General features: G+C 47.5%; 1 protein-coding gene across 3 annotated transcripts in view; it reads right to left on the reverse strand.

The window, feature by feature from the left end:
- The window catches only part of LOC125739104 (calcium-dependent secretion activator 2-like), a 74,613-nt gene that overhangs the window by 44,793 nt on the left and 9,000 nt on the right, over window positions 1–20,820 (reverse strand). For 2 of the 3 annotated variants that reach the window (XM_049008859.1, XM_049008858.1), the window contains exons 2-3: window positions 14,862–14,975; window positions 1,537–1,869 (exon numbers count right to left, since the gene is read on the reverse strand). In XM_049008859.1, the coding sequence (XP_048864816.1) occupies window positions 1,537–1,869; window positions 14,862–14,975 (447 nt within the window). The remainder of the gene's footprint in view (window positions 1–1,536; window positions 1,870–14,861; window positions 14,976–20,820) is intronic. The other variant, XM_049008861.1, reaches the window with a different exon arrangement.

Raw genomic sequence — 20,820 nt, forward strand, 5'->3', positions numbered from 1 at the left:
ACTGGACCTTATCTGCAATTCTGCAGTTACAAAACAGAGATGCACTTATACAGCCGACTGAACAGTCAGACGTGCCCAGACTTCCCAAGGCAGCTAAATGAGCCCCATTACCCTGGCAGACAATATTCCGCCCGTTACACCACCTAGTGGTGAACAATAGGAAATGCACAATTCAACAGATAATCTAAAACACTGGTGCAGGTACACTCCCTCTCACCCTGCCTGTGCACTCCCTCTCACCCTGCCTGTGCACTCCCTCTCACCCTGCCTGTGCACTCCCTCTCACCCTGCCTGTGCACTCCCTCTCACCCTGCCTGTACACTCCCTCTCACCCTGCCTGTGCACTCCCTCTCACCCTGCATGTGCACTCCCTCTCACCCTGCCTGTACACTCCCTCTCACCCTGCATGTGCACTCCCTCTCACCCTGCCTGTACACTCCCTCTCACCCTGCCTGTACACTCTCTCTCACCCTGCCTGTGCACTCCCTCTCACCCTGCATGTGCACTCTCTCTCACCCTGCCTGTGCACTCCCTCTCACCCTGCCTTAATCAGAAGGCTACATATCAAACTCCTGTCCTTTGATCTGAATCTCGAGAGTACTGTACTATAGTATAATACAGGTATCTCTCAGCTTACGTTCCGGAACTGAGGACATAAGTCACCCTGGATGCATCTCAATCATTATGGAGAAGAGGTCAAATATACTGTACAACATAAGATCACACACATTTAGCTAAACCTCTATAGTATATCAACTGTCTATAGCCAGATATGTCAAAATTGCAATTGACTAATAAACAAGAGACACTATTGGATGATTATACGCTATAAAACGAAGAAGGAAGGAGGAAATTGTCATATCCTGAGCGATATATACTGTGCGCTTTTTTAATATCAAATAGAGAACATACATATTACATTTGAATCATAACAAAGAATATCTGTTAATTGTTGTCGTCAACTCCATACATCAACAGCATGTACTATATTATAAGACACATGTGTGCTGTGTACCATTATGTGACTGGCCACACAATCAGTTCTGGTTCTTATCACATGCCTCACGTGTGGTAAAATACGTCCATTAATGTCCAAGTACTTCTACCTCTCGCCAAATTCTATTTACATAAGTATAATCGGATGTTATTTGATAGGGCGTAAGTGGATGGACGTACTATAGCTCTGGGGAGAGGTCGGTAACACTCTCCACGGGAAGATCGCAATTCGTCTAACAGAGCAAAGATTCGCTTAAAATAGGCTTTCCTTTTTTAGACATGCTATACCTATGCTTAATTATAATTTCTGATATTGATGCAGTAACCACAGTTACATCTGCCTCGGAGAGACAATTAATTCCAGGCGTAACTATTTACTCATAAGGCTTCCAGAAACAAGAGCTGGAGGTAAGATAATGATGGCAGGAGAGGGGTTCGAAATGAGAAGGGGTGCTGAGCCAGGAGCAAGGCCGGCCTTGGAGGTCTTTCCAGGTCTAATGTGACATCTGCTGTGAGTGATAGCATGCAGAGACCACCCACCTGGCAGGCAGTGTAGAGCAGCTGGTGCTCAAACTTCTTGATGCCAAGAACCTGTTGGAACATCTCATACAGTTGCTCCTTGCTGAGGATCAGCTCTGACATGCCGTGGAATTGCATCCTGGGAGGCTGCCGCCGCAGGTCCTCGTCGCCCCTGTAGATGGCGTCATACTTGGCCAGCCACGAGCTCAGCACCGTCTCCTTGCTCAGGCCATCGATCTCGGGCAGGCTGCGCACGCGCCGCTCGATGTTCCTCCTGAAGACCTCCCGGAAGTCGTAGGCAGAGCAGCTGCCGGTCTGCACCATCCTGGACAGGCGCTCGCTCTTGAGGAACCCCTGTGAGGTGAGGACACCGCGGAGAACGTCAGGAGGGACCAACATGACTTCTGCCTTGCAGAGCCAAATAATGGGAGGGCATTCATTCTCAGCGCTGATCGTGTGATGAACACAGCTTTGGTCACCCAATCATGTCCCAGACCTACACAAAGACTGTGGGCATCAGACTTCAGAACCTGCAGGATGTAGAAGTTTCTGTCCAAGTCCAGGCCACAGTTGTAAATAAGAAACATGTTCTTAATCTGTCTTGCCTGGTTAAATAAAGGTAAATGAAAAAAATGAAAAAAAAGTGAAACACCATCCAATTTGAAAAGCAGGGAGCAGGTGCGCCGTGGGCAGAGCGAGCTCGCAGTTCTGTTTGCTTTCACTACATCACCTCCTTTGTTTAAAGCTTTTACAGACTGTGCAACATCAAGTTCCCCAGCAGACACCCTCACTACCCCATCCACATGTGCTTCATTCCAATTTCAAAAAACACATGACCCAGGATCAATGAATGAAATAGAGCGGCGTATCCATGGTCTGAAAACCAGCTATTGGGAAACAGATGAGTGGTAGGAGACGGCGGGCAGGGCCTCTCAAGGCGAGCTGAGAGGTGACCCTGCTTCAGATGTGAGCGGATAATACTGTAGGTGATCGAGCTTAACTGGGAACACGAACAGCCCAGGTGCGGCTGAAAAAGCCACGGGTAACAGGTCATAAACTGCAGACAGACACGTGAAAGGCTGCGGGCATTAACCCCCAAGGTAGCGGGATCCTGACAGACGGGTGGGCGGACAGGGAGTGCGCCCCCCAGTGGTGTGTGGGAGGATGACAGCAGTGGGGACAGGCGACTACCAGAGCCTGAATGTGAGCAGATGGAAAGGATTCGCATGTGGGTGGGGTGATAACACACACTCCACGGGGCTAATGAAGCGGGATGCAAACACATCAGCTTGAGACGCACGGGGAATCCTCTGTCCCCCACGGTCGCCCACCACAGACACAAGAACGATGCTGCAACTGTATACAAAGACACCTTCCACAGACTGAGCCTGCTGCCACATGGCACAGGCCAAAAAACGAGTAGCGAGGCCTCTAACGGTGCTTTTCCACCGCCACCAAGAACCGAAGCGCGCTCGTGCTGCACTGATGTGCTCCTGTTTACTAGCAGGGCTGAAAGCGTGACCAGGCCGAGCTGGTTGTGCTGCTCACGACCATCTGATCATAATGCACAGAGATACCGATGTTCTGTGATGATTTGCATGGATTATCTGGAGGAATAAAGGGCATATCTTGTATATGATTCATTTTTACTGCGATGGGCTGGCCCCCCATCCAGGGTTGTTCCCTGCCTCGTGCCCATTGCTTCCGGGATAGGCTCCGGACCCCCCGCGACCCAATAGGATGAGCGGTTTGGAAAATGGATGGATGGATGGATTCATTTTTAGTAGTATGGCACATTGCAACGTATTGATGTATCCTCGATTACCTGGAACTTAAAAATTTCCGACTACCAATTTCAAAAAAGTCCTACAGAACATGTGACCGGAATGGATTCTTGAAGCAAATTTACGCAAGCGAATGCTAATTCCGCTAGCGCTTGATGCTCACGCAAGATGGCGATTCACACACACTTAAGCACAAAATTAATCACGACGCCATGTAAACAGCAAATGAGTGTCTCTTTGGTTTTACGTCGCTGTAACTGTGTCGCCTTGCAGTACAGGTCAGTTACGTCTCGGCTCCCATACCAGACCAGTAATCAGTAACTTACTGCCTAAAGACATCAGTTTAATTTTGCAATGACACGCGCAGCCGAGTGTGTTGTGTCCTGCATTGCCAATGGGCAAAATATTGTCCATCAATTCAGAGATACTCAATTTGTCCAACGCCATGGAAACCAGACACAGCTCCATGGTGCCACTGGAGGTGGGGAAGTTGGTGAACGTGGAGAGAGGTTTCCATGTCAACACACTTATCGACACCAATGGATCATCTAGCAGATTTCGAAAACTGCTCACTTGCAGATCACCAAGACACAAATCTGTTTGGTCCCGTATATTTCAAACTGACAGAACCAGCCATCTCTCTGCTAATTTGTAGGCTCCCACTGTGTGCCTACAAACATTTCCAAAGCCTAGAACTCCCTTTAACCTTATCGAATGCTGCTATTATTCATAACAGCTGGTCACCTTCATGTTGCTTTACACAGCCTGTAAATTCTGTGGAATTCCTTTATTCGCGCGTAAATTCCAAGCTACAAATCGCAGCTTCCATCCCAGTGCGGTATCCCCTGGCTTGCAGAGTCAGGAAGCGTATGCAGTGTATCAGAGGACATCTTGGAAGAAGCAACACTCCAGTGATCTTCCTCATAACCATCTGGGTAGGTGTGACAGAGCTTCAGAAAAGCAGGCTGGCTCTGCCCCAGGGGTGGTATTCTTCTCCAGCCACAGGGGGCGATACTGAGGCAATCTCACACTCAGAAACAGACTACTGGGGAAAAGGCCACATCTGCTGTAGTTAAGAGTGTCTAGCAAATACAACAAAAACTGTAAGATCCACCCAAGTGCTTCTCTGGAGTTCCACTTGACGGAAAGTTCCAGATGTGCGTAAGGATCCGCAGCTGGTTCTGAGAGGCACCAGAGAGTTTGAAAACTTTCTACCTAAAAGCATGAGACCAGAACAACTGATCTTTACAGTGGAATGCCACATCAAAGGCGTCGGTCATTCGCATCACAGCCCACGCGACCTCGGAATTTGACACCGATTTGACGAGGCTCTCTGCTCTTAGCCTCTGGTTTATAAGATACGGTGTTGCGAAACTTGCAGTCAGAGTCTGACATGACGAGCTTAAAAGAAACAGAGTCTTTCTTTTCAAAATCGCTCCCAAAAGCACTGGCAAGTATTCTGTGGACGTAAAATAACCAGCATGGGTTACTGCACCCAGTTCATTAAAAGCGGGAACAGGGTGTGATTTAGTCTTTAAAACAACTTACTGCTCATTCAGTACAAGGTCGCGGTGATCCCAGTGCCCCCCCCATGGAGTCACGTGGCACGAGGCGGGGGGCAGCTGGGACCGGATGCCAGTCCATTTGAAACAATAAATCTCAATACTAGAAATTAAATTTAAAAAACATTACGGAAGATGCACGTGTCAAACCATCCAGACAAAAATCAATACAAACTTGCTCTCATTGACAATGGGGGGGGGTTCCCTTAAATATCAGGTCCTTTTATCCTCTTCGAAATGGAATTAATGCGCCATTTGAAATAATTGCAGGTTTTCTTGGAGGCCCCGTGACCATCTCAACAGGGCACAAATGTCACCCATTACTAACAAACTGGGCTCAGTGGGATTTCCCCTTTGCCTACTGGTCCATCTAATTGGGGAGTTTAAAGTCTCAGTCAATTATTAATAACCCTCAACGACCCTAACCGCTGTTATTCCCAAATTAAAAGGATAACGACATACAAGTTGCCTGGTGGCTTTTGAGCTGATAATTAAAAGATGCCAATGTGTGTAGAAATTGATTCCAAGGCTCAGCTGGCGCCGAATTGGCTACAAGCCGAAATATTTCTAATTCAAGGGGGGCACCGTGTTCTCAGGAGAAACGATGAAGGAGAAACCCCCCCCCACACCCCCATCAGCTTCGAAAGCCAATACATCACTAGGACAAAGAGAATGGTTAGCAAATGGATAGAGAAAGAAAATAATCCGGACAACGACAGCAAAACAGAACATATGAAAAATGTTTCAAGGGAAAAAGAAAAGTATAGAGTCCTGTGACAAGGTGCAATTTCCTTATATTAGACGACCTTCTAAACTCTCAAAGACAAACAAGCATACAGATGTGGCCTGCGCAGACATCCATCACATGACTCGCCTGCGCAGACATCCATCACATGACTCTCTGGTACCCAGGCTATTACTCAGCACCGGCGCTCAGCTCTGCTGTTATTGCCCTCCGCCGTGTGCTTGGGGAGATTTAAGAGGAGATGTATACTGTCACAAGCTGCCGACTGATGCATTAAACATGAGATGAAATGTAAATACATTCACTCTGATGCAGGGCTAAAAGCAAACAGCTCCCTTAGCTACTGTGACCCCTTCGCTCGCAGCCATTCATCGTCGGGTGAAAAGTGTAAACAGATAAATAAGAGGGAAATCAAAGCTACAGACAGCTGTGGGTGAAAAATGAAGCGTTACGACCCAGAGTGGGTGGGATTACAGCTGTCAATCACCACCCGGTTTGACCCGAGCACAGGCCTGCCTCGAATCGACCAATGAGTGAGCAGGATTAGAACACGATTTGATTGACAGCTCAAGGTAGCCCCACCCACTGCAGCTTAAGCCAAAGAAATGAGCCTGAATCCAACACGCAGCGATAAAATGTGCTTCTGACAGTCCAATAACTCACACTTTTCCAGGGAGCAATAAAGATGTGCTTTAAGAACTGGGAAATGGTCTAATACTTAGATATTTTTAATGAGTGTTAAACTGTCATAAAATCCTCAGAATACGAGGACGCAGGGTCGGCTTCGTGGGCCGGAATCGGTCCACCGGCACGCCACCCCGCCACGGCAAATTTTAAAAGAAGGATGATCTTCCATTTACCGTCTGGCAGCAGCTCAGTATAATTCACTGCGGTACGCTGGCACGGTGCCCAGACAGACAGCCGGGACCCATGTCTGACCACGCCTCGACAGGACCGCTTCATGCTGATCCGGCACCCCACTTCTATTCCGTCCCGGACTCCCGAGCGCCGTCCACAGATCACAGCGACATCAGCTCTGCTACTCCGAGCAACAGTAAGGAGTGTCATGCTACTACTAATACTCACATCCATTTTCACAAGTTTTACATTTATATTGTTACATATTATTATCAAAGTGATGTACATTTATGAGAAAGTGGAGTCAGACAGTCCCTGGAGAAAATAGGGGTTAAGGATCTCGCTCAGGGGCCCGACGGTGACATGACTAAGACACTGGGATTCGATCCTGCGACCTTCCAATGGCGCTTCCAGGAGAACCAGAAAGTTGGGGAGCAGATGTTAACGGCCAAGCAGACGGAGCCTGAGGCCTCCCTGGGCCGACTTTTGCATAGATGTCTGCTCTTGGTTAACTCTGTAAAGTCCTTCTGTGTGGAAATGGAAAGGTGAGGTGATGTGTCACGTCCCTCTCAGGCACACAGCTGGTCCCACAGGACGGTGTTTCACAGGGCGACATCTTGCATGCTACAGCGAGAGCAACATTATGCTGCAACTAACAGGCCAGAAAGTTCTGGGCGGAATTAATTCAGCCACAGCCACCGACTATAAATACATCAAAATGTAATCATATTATTTGAGGCTGCAGAGATGCATGCAATCACTGTAATGCGACAGAGGTTGTCGCTCACCCTGCCATTTCAAAAACAGGGAATGAATAACAATGCGGCGTCCTACAATGGGAACCAATAAAGGTCCTGTTCTTGCGCAGTGACAGCATGGGACTAAACCGCATAACCTACTGGATGCAATCACCTGGAATCCGTTGGTGAACATGAGCCGCTGACTCAAATCAGTCATTCCCGAAAAAGCAGAGTGGTTCTTAAGAGCAGACTGAAGCAGGTCTTATTTTCCAATGATCACTAATTATTTAATTTAGTGGTGGGACACACAGATTTGCGAAAGGACCCCTGCAAAAACCACTCTATCGATAAACATCCCCGGCACTATAAGTCAATCAAAACCTTTTCCTCTGCTCAAAACAAATCTATACTTCCTTCAAGAGACCTTTAATATCAGACTGTCATCATTTATTATTGAACCATAAAATGCTCTTTGGTATAAACCTTGTTTTATAAATTATTCAGTGTTACGACATGGGAGGGGAAAAGAAAGTGAGATAAAAGAGCCTGGATTTCAGGAGGAATGATATGCAGGCCTCCATTAAAACCAGCCTTAAGTTTCATGGTTATCATGAATATTTTCTCAGGAATGATTCTGCCTCAGCCAGCTAGATCGGCAGAAGCAGCCATAACTGAGACACTGGGGTAACCAGGCAAACCCTTAAGAATAAAGATGGTGAGAGAAAATGTTTACACATCCTCATTAAACGTGTCCACAAGGCGTGTCATTGGACGGTTACACATCCTCATTAAGCATGTCCACAAATTAACGAGCAAATATACTCCTGGGGAATCACTGAATTGGCCCCTGGTCACCTAGCCACGATCCCTCCTTTCCCTCCCTCAGTCAGGGATAAAAAAAAAATACCTCCCCTCTAGGCACAGGACTGAAATAGCGGGTCTTTTTTTTTGGGGGGTGGGGGGGGGGGTATATTGTTGGGATATATTTACTTTATCCTGCTGGGTGCTGTCTGTACAGGAAAACAAGCAGATCACAAACAGCTCAGATACCAGAGTCATATTATACACAGACAGAGACAGAGACACAGACACACAGAGAGACAGAGACACAGACACAGAGAGACAGACACAGACAGAGACACAGACACAGAGAGACAGACACAGACAGAGACACAGACACAGAGAGACAGACACAGACAGAGACACAGACACAGAGAGACAGAGACACAGACACAGAGAGACAGAGACACAGACAGAGACACAGACACAGAGAGACAGAGACACAGACAGAGACACAGACACAGAGAGACACAGACACAGACAGAGACACAGACACAGACACAGAGAGACACAGAGAGACACAGAGAGACACAGACAGAGACAAAGACACAGACAGAGACAGAGACACAGACACGGACACAGAGAGACAGAGACACAGACACAGAGAGACAGAGACACAGACACAGAGAGACACAGACACAGACAGAGACAGAGACACAGACAGAGACACACACACAGAGACACAGACAGAGACAGAGACAAAGACACAGACAGAGACAAAGACACAGACAGAGACACACAGAGACACAGACACAGAGACACAGACACAGAGAGACAGAGACACACACACAGAGACACAGACAGAGACACAGACAGAGACACAGACAGAGACACAGACACACTACGCTATGGAGCCATATATCTAAAACCTGAAGATGCATCAATCCAATATTCAAGATACACTGAAATGACCTATTAAAGGACCAAATAGTGATTCCAGAAGTAGAAAAAAATCCTTTCCCCCCTTTTCTATAGAAGAAACATTCTAGTCACTCGAACTTTTAAATGAAGCCCACAGCCGTTAGCCGGTACGACGCTCCATCACAGACAGATGTAAGACTTTGACAATCAATCACACAGTCATACTGAGGATCCGATTTGCACACGCTGACCACCAAGAACATCAGCTGTGCTGCATGCGCCTGAACGTCGCAGGGTGATGGAGTCACACAGGCACAGTATGCTGCCCGGTCCATGTTGAGAAACCAGCTGCTTTCAAGAACATCAATGGTCTCTATGGTTCCATTAGAGGAAAAGTACAACAGCGACGATGGAAGGAATGTTGAAAACAAGGTTCCCACGCGCCTATATAATCATGGGTTAAGTTTTTTTTTTTTTTGGGGGTGGGGGGGGGGGTATATTGTTGGGATATATTTACTTTATCCTGCTGGGTGCTGTCTGTACAGGAAAACAAGCAGATCACAAACAGCTCAGATACCAGAGTCATATTATACACAGACAGAGACAGAGACACAGACACACAGAGAGACAGAGACACAGACACAGAGAGACAGACACAGAGAGACAGACACAGACAGAGACACAGACACAGAGAGACAGACACAGACAGAGACACAGACACAGAGAGACAGAGACACAGACACAGAGAGACAGAGACACAGACAGAGACACAGACACAGAGAGACAGAGACACAGACAGAGACACAGACACAGAGAGACACAGACACAGACAGAGACACAGACACAGACACAGAGAGACACAGAGAGACACAGACAGAGACAAAGACACAGACAGAGACAGAGACACAGACACGGACACAGAGAGACAGAGACACAGACACAGAGAGACAGAGACACAGACACAGAGAGACACAGACACAGACAGAGACAGAGACACAGACAGAGACACACACACAGAGACACAGACAGAGACAGAGACAAAGACACAGACAGAGACAAAGACACAGACAGAGACACACAGAGACACAGACACAGAGACACAGACACAGAGAGACAGAGACACACACACAGAGACACAGACAGAGACACAGACAGAGACACAGACAGAGACACAGACAGAGACACAGACACACTACGCTATGGAGCCATATATCTAAAACCTGAAGATGCATCAATCCAATATTCAAGATACACTGAAATGACCTATTAAAGGACCAAATAGTGATTCCAGAAGTAGAAAAAAATCCTTTCCCCCCTTTTCTATAGAAGAAACATTCTAGTCACTCGAACTTTTAAATGAAGCCCACAGCCGTTAGCCGGTACGACGCTCCATCACAGACAGATGTAAGACTTTGACAATCAATCACACACAGACACAGAGAGACAGAGACACACACACAGAGACACAGACAGAGACACAGACAGAGACACAGACAGAGACACAGACAGAGACACAGACACACTACGCTATGGAGCCATATATCTAAAACCTGAAGATGCATCAATCCAATATTCAAGATACACTGAAATGACCTATTAAAGGACCAAATAGTGATTCCAGAAGTAGAAAAAAATCCTTTCCCCCCTTTTCTATAGAAGAAACATTCTAGTCACTCGAACTTTTAAATGAAGCCCACAGCCGTTAGCCGGTACGACGCTCCATCACAGACAGATGTAAGACTTTGACAATCAATCACACAGTCATACTGAGGATCCGATTTGCACACGCTGACCACCAAGAACATCAGCTGTGCTGCATGCGCCTGAACGTCGCAGGGTGATGGAGTCACACAGGCACAGTATGCTGCCCGGTCCATGTTGAGAAACCAGCTGCTTTCAAGAACATCAATGGTCTCTATGGTTCCATTAGAGGAAAAGTACAACAGCGACGATGGAAGGAATGTTGAAAACAAGGTTCCCACGCGCCTATATAATCATGGGTTAAGTTTCCCCCGGACAGTCTGCGGTTCTGAATATCAGTAGAACTACTTTCATGTCAAGTGCTGCCTGCAATCAGACAGAACAGAGGCACCCTCCGCACAGGAAAAAAAAACACTGCAAACCTTTTAAATGAACAAAGAGCGTGTCAGCACATTATTTCCCAGAATGCAATGTGACGGAGAAATAAATGTATACTGTACAGTTTGTGCAAGAAAAAGTAATATTGGTACCCCTTACGTCAGAAAATGCACCACTTCTCCCAGAAAATTGTGGCAATTACAAATGCTTCGGTATTCACATGTTTATTCTTTTGTGGGCACTGGAAGAATTTTTGACGTTTTGTTTGGAGCAGTGGTGCAGTTTCTGATATAAATGCAGGGGTGCCGATATTTTTGGCCATTACCGCACGTTGGCAGGTAGTGCATCTGTAAGGTTCCTCCGTGTCGTTCGGACCAAGGGGGGAGCGGAGCAAAGGGGGGTGGGGTAAACTGCTCTATATGGATTCCAAGCCCAGCTCCCCATTCAAAGACGGGGTGGGTAGCTGGGTAGCGGTGAATTCATTGACCTTTCGCAGATCAGATTCCCCTGTGGCTCGACTGACAACATGAATCACGCTGAGCTTCTCGCCGAGTCCCTCTGAGCTTCGTTCCATTCATTATGCGCTGAGAGTCAGAGGTAAACAAGGTAAAACCTGCACAGATTCCGGGGATAACAGGGCGTCCTTCTGCTGTATACAGAAAGATAATTATTAATGAAGAAAGACTAATTTATGACATGGTAGGCAAAGCATGGCAAGTGGCTAAGCACCTTCACATCTGATGCTGACCCTCTTTAATATTAGCAATTTAGCTATGCGTCTGTGCAACGTGTTACCTACTCAGGCATCGGCTGACGTTCAAGAGACCTCACCGCTACGGTGCTTTCCATGTGGGGGGGGGGGGCACACCATGCGCTGTCAATCACTGCTGAGTTTGACAAAAGGGGCAGATAATTAAGAGGAAGCTGTTTTGGACTGATATTGACTTGCAAGGGACGTCCAGCCCACAGTAGGTTTTAAAGCCTGGATTCTTCTTCCAGTGCAGTTTGGTTTGGTTTAACATCTAGTTTGGGGGTGGGGGGCAGGTTTACATCACCTCAGCCATGCAGACACTGCAGAAAAAGCTAGACAGAGACACACACACTCCGGTGGATGTGAGTGATGAATAATGAATTCATTTCCTCCACTAAAGTGCAGGGTGTCCAGGCAAGATTCAGATTAAAATCATAAGCGAGTGCGGGAATAATGTTTGAAGCACGGCCATTAGCATGGGCACCGTCAACACCCACGTCCTAGGCTGTCGGCGTGGGCACCATCAACACCCACGTCCCGGGCCGTCGGCGTGGGCACCGTCAACACCCACGTCCCGGGCCGTCGGCGTGGGCACCGTCAACACCCACGTCCTGGGCCGTCGGCGTGGGCACCGTCATCACCCACGTCCCGGGCCGTCGGCGTGGGCACCGTCAACACCCACGTCCCGGGCCGTCGGCGTGGGCACCGTCAACACCCACGTCCCGGGCACCGTCAACACCCACGTCCCGGGCTGTCGGCGTGGGCACCATCAACACCCACGTCCCGGGCACCGTCATCACCCACGTCCCGGGCACCGTCATCACCCACGTCCCGGGCACCGTCAACACCCACGTCCCGGACCATCAACTGACCGTTAAAGTGCAATTAGCCAAACGGCTTCTGTTTACATGGAGAAACAGATCAGAAATAAAAAATTTTGATGTTGTAATTAACCCAACTACAGTCGATATTACAATATTGTATTGCGGATTAAAATTTGCTTTGACGACCAGTCAAGTGTCAGTGTTTAAAAAAAGGTTAAAGTATGACAGCAGAATTACCCAGTACTTGCATGGAATGAATAATTTTGTGTGCACCACCAAAGAAGTGAGGTTTTAGTAATAAGGGAACAGCGATGGTGCAGTTGGAGAACAGTAATAAAGGAACCTAGCAGAAAAAGAATCCGGCTGTAAGACAACGACTCAGCCTCAGACGATGGCAGGGAAGGTGACCGGCCCTGGGGGATGCAAATAACAGCGGGAAATGCTCAGTTCCACCTCAGATAGGCACCTTCTTAGAGGAGCGTTTAGACAGACGAATCCCACACTGGAAGCTTGAACAGAAGGCCCTGCAGCTCAGCACTCTCCTGATTCTCCTTATTCACCTTGCATGTCCGGGTTGAACACAAGCCATCACGTATGCAGACTCACAACTCAACAGCTTGGCGAGTCCCCTGCTGCTCTAGCTAAGGTAGCACTGGGAGCACTGGGAGCACTGCAAATGTGCACACAGTGCAATTCACTGAAATTTAGCGTCACGCCTCCCAAAGGTAACGTGCAGGATTCAAGGTGCTCTCTCCCGAGACTCCTGCTAAAAGCCTGATCGCTCGTAGAGGATACGGGGAGCGAAACTCAAGGACGACGACGGGCAAGGATCCAACGCACGCCCGACAAAACCGGCAAGGGCGGAAATATGACAGCTGTCCCCTGGCAGGCTGTCGTTAATGAACATGACTTTGGGGACGTTGTGTTGCGGGAATGAGAGCTTACGCACATGAGGCTCGTTTGACACAGGAACAGAGAGCTCAACGATAAATGGTGGAACTGAGAAATAATAAAAAAAAGAACAAGCATAGGTTTCTTCAAAGGCTCCTGCTTTAGTCAGTAATGCAGATTTATGAAGGTCTGTGTCACGAAGAAGGAGCCGACTGAAAACAAGGACGGGGGGAATCGTGACGGGAATGAGAGAAAAGCACCCCTGTACGAGGAGGACAAACGGCGGCACTGGAAGACGACCGCATGAAGGGAATGAGAGAAAAGAACCCCTGTACGGGGAGGACAAACGGCGGCACTGGAAGACGACCGCATGAAGGGAATGAGAGAAAAGCACCCCTGTACGGGGAGGACAAACGGCGGCACTGGAAGACGACCGCATGACGGGAATGAGAGAAAAGAACCCCTGTACGGGGAGGACAAACGGCGGCACTGGAAGACGACCGCATGACGGGAATGAGAGAAAAGAACCCCTGTACGGGGAGGACAAACGGTGGCACTGGAAGACGACCGCATGACGGGAATGAGAGAAAAGAACCCCTGTACGGGGAGGACAAACGGTGGCACTGGAAGACGACCGCATGACGGGAATGAGAGAAAAGAACCCCTGTACGGGGAGGACAAACGGCGGCACTGGAAGACGACCGCATGACGGGAATGAGAGAAAAGAACCCCTGTACGGGGAGGACAAACGGTGGCACTGGAAGACGACCGCATGACGGGAATGAGAGAAAAGCACCCCTGTACGGGGAGGACAAACGGCGGCACTGGAAGACGACCGCATGACGGGAATGAGAGAAAAGAACCCCTGTACGGGGAGGACAAACGGCGGCACTGGAAGACGACCGCATGACGGGAATGAGAGAAAAGAACCCCTGTACGGGGAGGACAAACGGCGGCACTGGAAGACGACCGCATGACGGGAATGAGAGAAAAGAGCCCCTGTACGGGGAGGACAAACGGCGGCACTGGAAGACGACCGCATGACGGGAATGAGAGAAAAGAACCCCTGTACGGGGAGGACAAACGGCGGCACTGGAAGACGACCGCATGACGGGAATGAGAGAAAAGCACCCCTGTACGGGGAGGACAAACGGCGGCACTGGAAGACGACCGCATGACGGGAATGAGAGAAAAGCACCCCTGTACGGGGAGGACAAACGGTGGCACTGGAAGACGACCGCATGACGGGAATGAGAGAAAAGCACCCCTGTACAGGGAGGACAAACGGCGGCACTGGAAGACGACCGCATGACGGGAAGCCAAGGCTTTGTCATGACCGTCGTCATGGGAAATGCAGTGAGCCGATGCTCGTGACAGTGTCGGTTTTCGCTTTTGGGTTACGGATGCTTGCCTCGTGGTAGCTCCGCACTGCATTGCAGAAGGCCTCGTCTGCCATGATCTGCGTTTCCCCGTTCAGGAAGGCCTGGAAGCGATCCCTCAGGGCCTGGAGCTGCTGCTTGTGGAGCTGCAGGAGGGACAGAGAGGGGGGCAGAAAAGGAGCAAAGGAGGGACATTTATTTTAGCAAACAGCAATTCACTCAAAATGCCCAAAACAGAAAACAGTAGCTGTATTTTTGGGGAAGGGACAAGCTGCTGTCCTAACCGGTCGCCACAGACTGTTAATGTGCTCGACTGTAACCCAACCATTCCCCTGCCATTAGTTTGACATCCACATGAAAACTGAAGTGTTTGGCAGCCCATCTTAGCGATAAAGCTTACAGAATTTGAATATTGAGTGATAGAGAGAGAGATAGTGAGAGGGGTTTGTCATACAGACCAAAAGAGCACAAACCTCTTTCTTAATTCACCACAAAAGCGACTAGTGCAACTGACGGACCCTCTCATTACCTCCACCCACACAGTCCATTTCAGTCTTTTAGGTTCCTGTTGCTATTCTAAGTTTGAAACAGACCAATTTTAAATGGCAAATGCCGCGAGCTAAATGGACAAGAAGAAAAACAAAAGTTTGTGAACTCTTCATAATTACCCGAAGTTCTGGAATAATTATTCATGAAATGTGGTCTGATCTTCAACTGAAACAGAAAATTAGACCAATACAACCTGCTGTTTGAACATTCAGAGTCCAGACTAAAAAACACGGCAGAAAATCTGAACCTTTAAAGTCCAAGAGGCCATTATCCGGGAGGTTCACATACATTTCCTATGTCTTTGATTATTTAAACAATTTGCCCAGCAAAGATATAAATGTTTAAAATGCTGGGTTTGTTTGTTACAAAGTCTGTCATTTATTATTATTATGGCTTAGCTAGAGATGATCCCATATTTTAGCAGTCATTCATGCAGAAAGCAGCGGAATTTCAAAGGGTCCACACACTTCTGCTTGAAGCAGTATCATGGAAAGTAGCCATCTTACTACATTGTAATGCAGGACAACAACGTTAAGGAGGAAATCCCAATAAATGCAAAGGCAGGAGAATGTCACACATAGGCTTGTGAATTACATTAAGTGAACCTCTTGACTTCGTCATTAACCGTCGGCATGTTGATTGAATAGACGGCGTCCTTCACCGTAACGAGGCTCTGGGTCACGGTAGACATCGAGAAAACCATTTTCAAGTGGTGCAGGTCTGTCGAAGAAAGATCCCATAATTTTCATTCCTCGTTGCATATGCATGAGCAGACACAATGCAGAATATGAAGACCGCTGTGTTTTCTTAATCTCCAGTGGCACTGGAAGCTGTTTACGTAATTAAAAGTCACATTACAATTTTTGCCATCATAATGCAAGCAATGACTTATCTAAGACTCCCAGTCCCTGGTGAGAGAAATATTGTCAAATGTGTTTTCATTCTGTTTAAAGCGATGCCTCTGTTTATGCCTTAGATGAGCGGCCTTTCTATGCGAGGAAGAGAACAGAGACTCCTTCATCCCCTCTTTCAAACACTACAGGCATAATAAGGTACTTTTCAAAACCTGACCCTGTTCAGTCACTGCACTCCTCAGCTGTCTTGTGAAATTTCCCAGCCAGTAGGTGTGACTCGCCAGACCCAGGGAGCTTCGATTTTTTTGTTTTTGTCTAGATGTTTCTATGACTGGGGAGACAGAGAAGCCACCAGTAGGCCAGTAGCTTCACAATATACACACACCAATTAATCACAAATGACAAGCCCCCGCCCGTTTCCATGATAAGCAGAAGCCCTTCCGACGGAGACAATAGTTTCTGGTTGGTGGGCAGATCTTCCCTGGATTTTTCCGCTCTGAATATACAAGGAAGGGGAAGAGAATCGCGGCCGGGAAGCTATTTCTGATAACAGCAGGACTGTAATTTCATCACGACGGCAGAAAATCTGACAGTGTCTTTTATGGCAAGAACGGGAAATGCGGTGGTGAGTGATTTAGCATGTGTCCCCATTCCCCCTGTCCCCCCCCTCCCCCCGGCCCCCCTCGTGCGCAAAGTTGAGGATAAATCAGCCCCCGCCAAATGTGACAGAGGGGTACCAGTTAACTTGAACAAGTGGCACCTATCTGTCCGCTGAGCCACTTTTGTCCCCCTAAAAGGATCATCCATCAAGAATTACCAAAAGTAAACAATGCGGTGAGTCATACTGCCCCCCTCCCCCCCTCGAAAGTCGGGCATTTGAAAGTCAGACAGGCGGCAGACACTAGCAGTCCTGGCACGGGGCACGAGGCACGAGGACACGTCCGACGGCCGCGACGCCCCGCAGTGGATTACAAATGCGTGTCACCCGACCCCCAAATCCCACTGCAGAATGGCCGGCAATATGAGGTCAGGGGTCAAAGGTCATGCTGACTGCCCCTGATGACTGACTGACCTATGGTTCATTTAACCATACCAGTTCAGGCTAAAAACACAACGGGCTAACCGACTGTTACTACCCAAAACGGGTACTGACACCCGAAGCAGGTCACAGCACAACCTTTCCCTAAACAAGCGCGTCTCTGAATTTGGCACGGTAACGTCAGCGAAAGTGGGATGGGTTATGGGGTCCAAACCTTCCCCAAACCTGGTAAATTCAGTACATAATCGATATACTTTAGTCTCATATTGCCAGCGCTGGTAGCTTATTAGTGAAAAATAGTTACATATACATTTTATTTTTTTATTTTGTGTGAAACAAATGATTAATTTGCTGGTCAGATTTCGGTAATAAATTATAAATGACACCGGTTAAATAAAATATTGTGATGCTTGAGTGGCGAAAAGATCAAGAGATGGACAGCCAAGTTCCATTTTTAGCAGACTTTTATAGCACAACCCTTAAGGGACAGCAGTGAAACAGCACGTGAGGATAAACTCACTCACACACACACAGACTGAGGAGAAATGCAGCCTTTAAGGAGGCAAAAGCAGATACAGGAAATAGAGACAAAGAGCACCGGGTCGTATTATGAAGACTGAGACTTAAAGGATCATTTTTTCAGCTTGGCAGCTTATAAAAACTTAAAATCTGAAGCAGACGAAAACATATGCAAAAATACAGAATTCATATCAAGCTTTGCTTTACTCTCACTTCCACCTACGTAACATTTCTGTTCTGTTCTTTTTAGAAACCAGTGAAAACGTGGGCAGGTTCTCGAAAAGTACCAAGCAAGAACCATTCTGGCTCCATGTTGGTTGAAACAAGATACTGGAAACCATCACCTACTCCTGAAACACCCGCTTACCAGGAGTTTGCCATCACGGATGAATAAGACTCTGTGTCTTTGAGCTACAAAGCAAGACCACAAGCAGAAGGAAGCAGCAAACTGCAACACATGGTGAAGGATGCAGCTCTTCGGAGTGATATGTGGAGGACGGTGTGACCCAACGTCTTAAAAACACGGACCTCAGACATTACCTCTCTCAAGCAAAGGGTCTTCAAGAACACTAGTGCTCTGATATGACAGGGGCAGTGACAGGACAGCAGGCAGTCCTCACTGTAACATGTACCATCAAAGGCTTCTTCTTGACCAAGAACGTTTAGAGCCATTTCATCGTTGGGGAAAAGCAGGCATCAGGTCTGTGTTTCCTCTGTCTCCTGATCCATCCAGAAGATCATCCTACGTATTTGTTCCCTAGAGCACATTTTCAGCCAATTAAAGGGTAGGGAGGTGATGCCAATGAGGATTTCAAGATTTAATTAAGTAACTGGCAGCTGCCTACTGGCATACAGACATGAGAATGTGGCAGTTAAGTGGGTAGAGGAATGGGGGTGGGTGGAGTAGGGGACAGTCTCTCTCCCCCCCCCCCTCAGCGGTGACTTGCCAATTGTGCCTCTTCTGAAGCGTGCCATTGCCAAGGATCGTCATGACAACGTTGAACACCTCTCAGAAGACGTCAGTGTTGCTGGCCAGTGTTCTTATTGTCACAGTTCCTAGGGGACGCCACTCTCAGCAGGGCGTAATGTGCCACACGGTCTTCGGAGGGCGCTGACGCGGAGTAAATATCGCATACAAACGGCACCTGCAGAAGTTCAAGATCCCTTCCCATGTCTCTCCAGCCCACATCTGGAGCTGACAGGGTCAGCCCAAGCTGGTACTCAGAGTGAATGACGTTGGCGAGACGCAGACCACGACTGCCTGAGGTACCACACAGCTATCAGAACAAATCAGCGATGTGCTCGGTAAAGTCTGGTGGATCAAGACTACCAAAAATACCTGAGAAGACCTACAAACACCACACCCTTTGTGATATGACCAACACAGTGAATATTAGTCTAACGTTCTTGCTTTGTTTATAACGCATTGTGTATCTGCTGCTCTAGAACTGCTCAAACTTGTACCTGGGCTTTCACCGGAAGCTCGGCCTACCTGCGTTTATGCAAAGTGGGCCACTGGATGGTATGAATGTTTGCAATGTGCCGTTTGCCTCACTTGTATGTCGGCCAAATAAAAATAAATGAATTGAACTGAAATGAAAGTCAACATTCAATCAGACTTGGAGCTGAGAGGATGATCAACCTTCTTCTTATTGAAAATTACACTCCTTAATAAAATAAGTTCATCCCCCATTCAACTCGGATCAAAAATAAGGGTTGGTAGACGTTCCTTGAGTTGGTTGGATATCCCTGCGCTCGAAAGCAATTCAGCTTGACCGAAGATCAGTGGCAGTTGGGTGTGACTTTCCCAAATGAGCGCTGTGCCGACGGACAGTTTTCTCACCCTAGACAGATGCCCTGCAGGCCGTTTTAAAAGCTGAGGTCACGTCACAAAAGGCGTCAGACAGAAAAGCTGCCATTCAGAGCACAGATAAAAGCACCTTTTCGTCCAAGCTGTCTCTCAGTAAGGCAACAGGTAACACCCACGAGTGTCTGAGAAAGACACTGTTCTCCCTCCCAGTGAGAAAAGGGAAAACGACAGACACGCAATGCACAAGCGGCCAGAAGAGGTCAAATGGCAGCGAGGAAGAAAAAGGCGCTCAGCCAGCCTGTCACAGCCCTCCAATTAACTACTCCGGCAGTCCAGCTTTGGGGTCTGTCCCCCAGCGGGCAGAACTACTGTCTTTGTGACCTTTCATTACCTGGCACTACAAACAGACATTTGTCTTGTTCAGATTTGTTCAGTCAACACAACAGTTATGGATACCGACTTCTCAGGAGATTGAAACCGAGAGCTGACAAAAACTTGTGTTATACATACACACACACACACACACACACACACAAAAGCGAACTGAACATGAGAGGGGTAAAAAAAAATAAATAAATAAAAAAACAGTGATTAAGAAAAACAAAAAAAATAAGGTCATATTTCTTATCTGTAAAAAAAGTTTCAAGACCGACAGGGGACCTTTCCTGGCAAAATACCGCCTAATCAAATTCACTTAAAAACAAACTATTATTTGGCAGAAATGACAGGTGTCTGAACAGCAGATTTAATTTTAGAGCTTAGAACCAAGGTTGAGAGGTGGGAATTAAAAGGAGAAATTTACTTCTTGTCAGTTATTTTTATATACAGAATTGTGTAAATTTTTCCTATCAATTTTTTTTCACCTCAGAGGCACAATGTGTTATAACTACTGTGTTATACGTCATGCACGAGACTTATGAGTATGCAAAATGATTTTTAGCGTTTCACCACTCATACACACAAATGGTAGAATCTGGAATCAAAGCACACAAACACACATTCACTTCAGAAGGCGGTCATTCTCCAGACAGGTCACACATCTTTAATGATCAATGCACTCCAGGTTGACTGTGCTCTGTTTACGCAGATCTTTGTCAGACTTTGTTCACTGTTTACGGTTGCAGTTGTCAGGGGATTTGTCAAAGCCTGCTGCAGGATCTAAGTTTCCACATCCAGCCTGTTCAGACAAGGCTGTCACCAGGCACCCAGTAAAGTGATGG

Source organism: Brienomyrus brachyistius, chromosome 3 (genome assembly GCF_023856365.1).
Source record: "Brienomyrus brachyistius isolate T26 chromosome 3, BBRACH_0.4, whole genome shotgun sequence".
NCBI classification, from domain to species: domain Eukaryota; kingdom Metazoa; phylum Chordata; class Actinopteri; order Osteoglossiformes; family Mormyridae; genus Brienomyrus; species Brienomyrus brachyistius.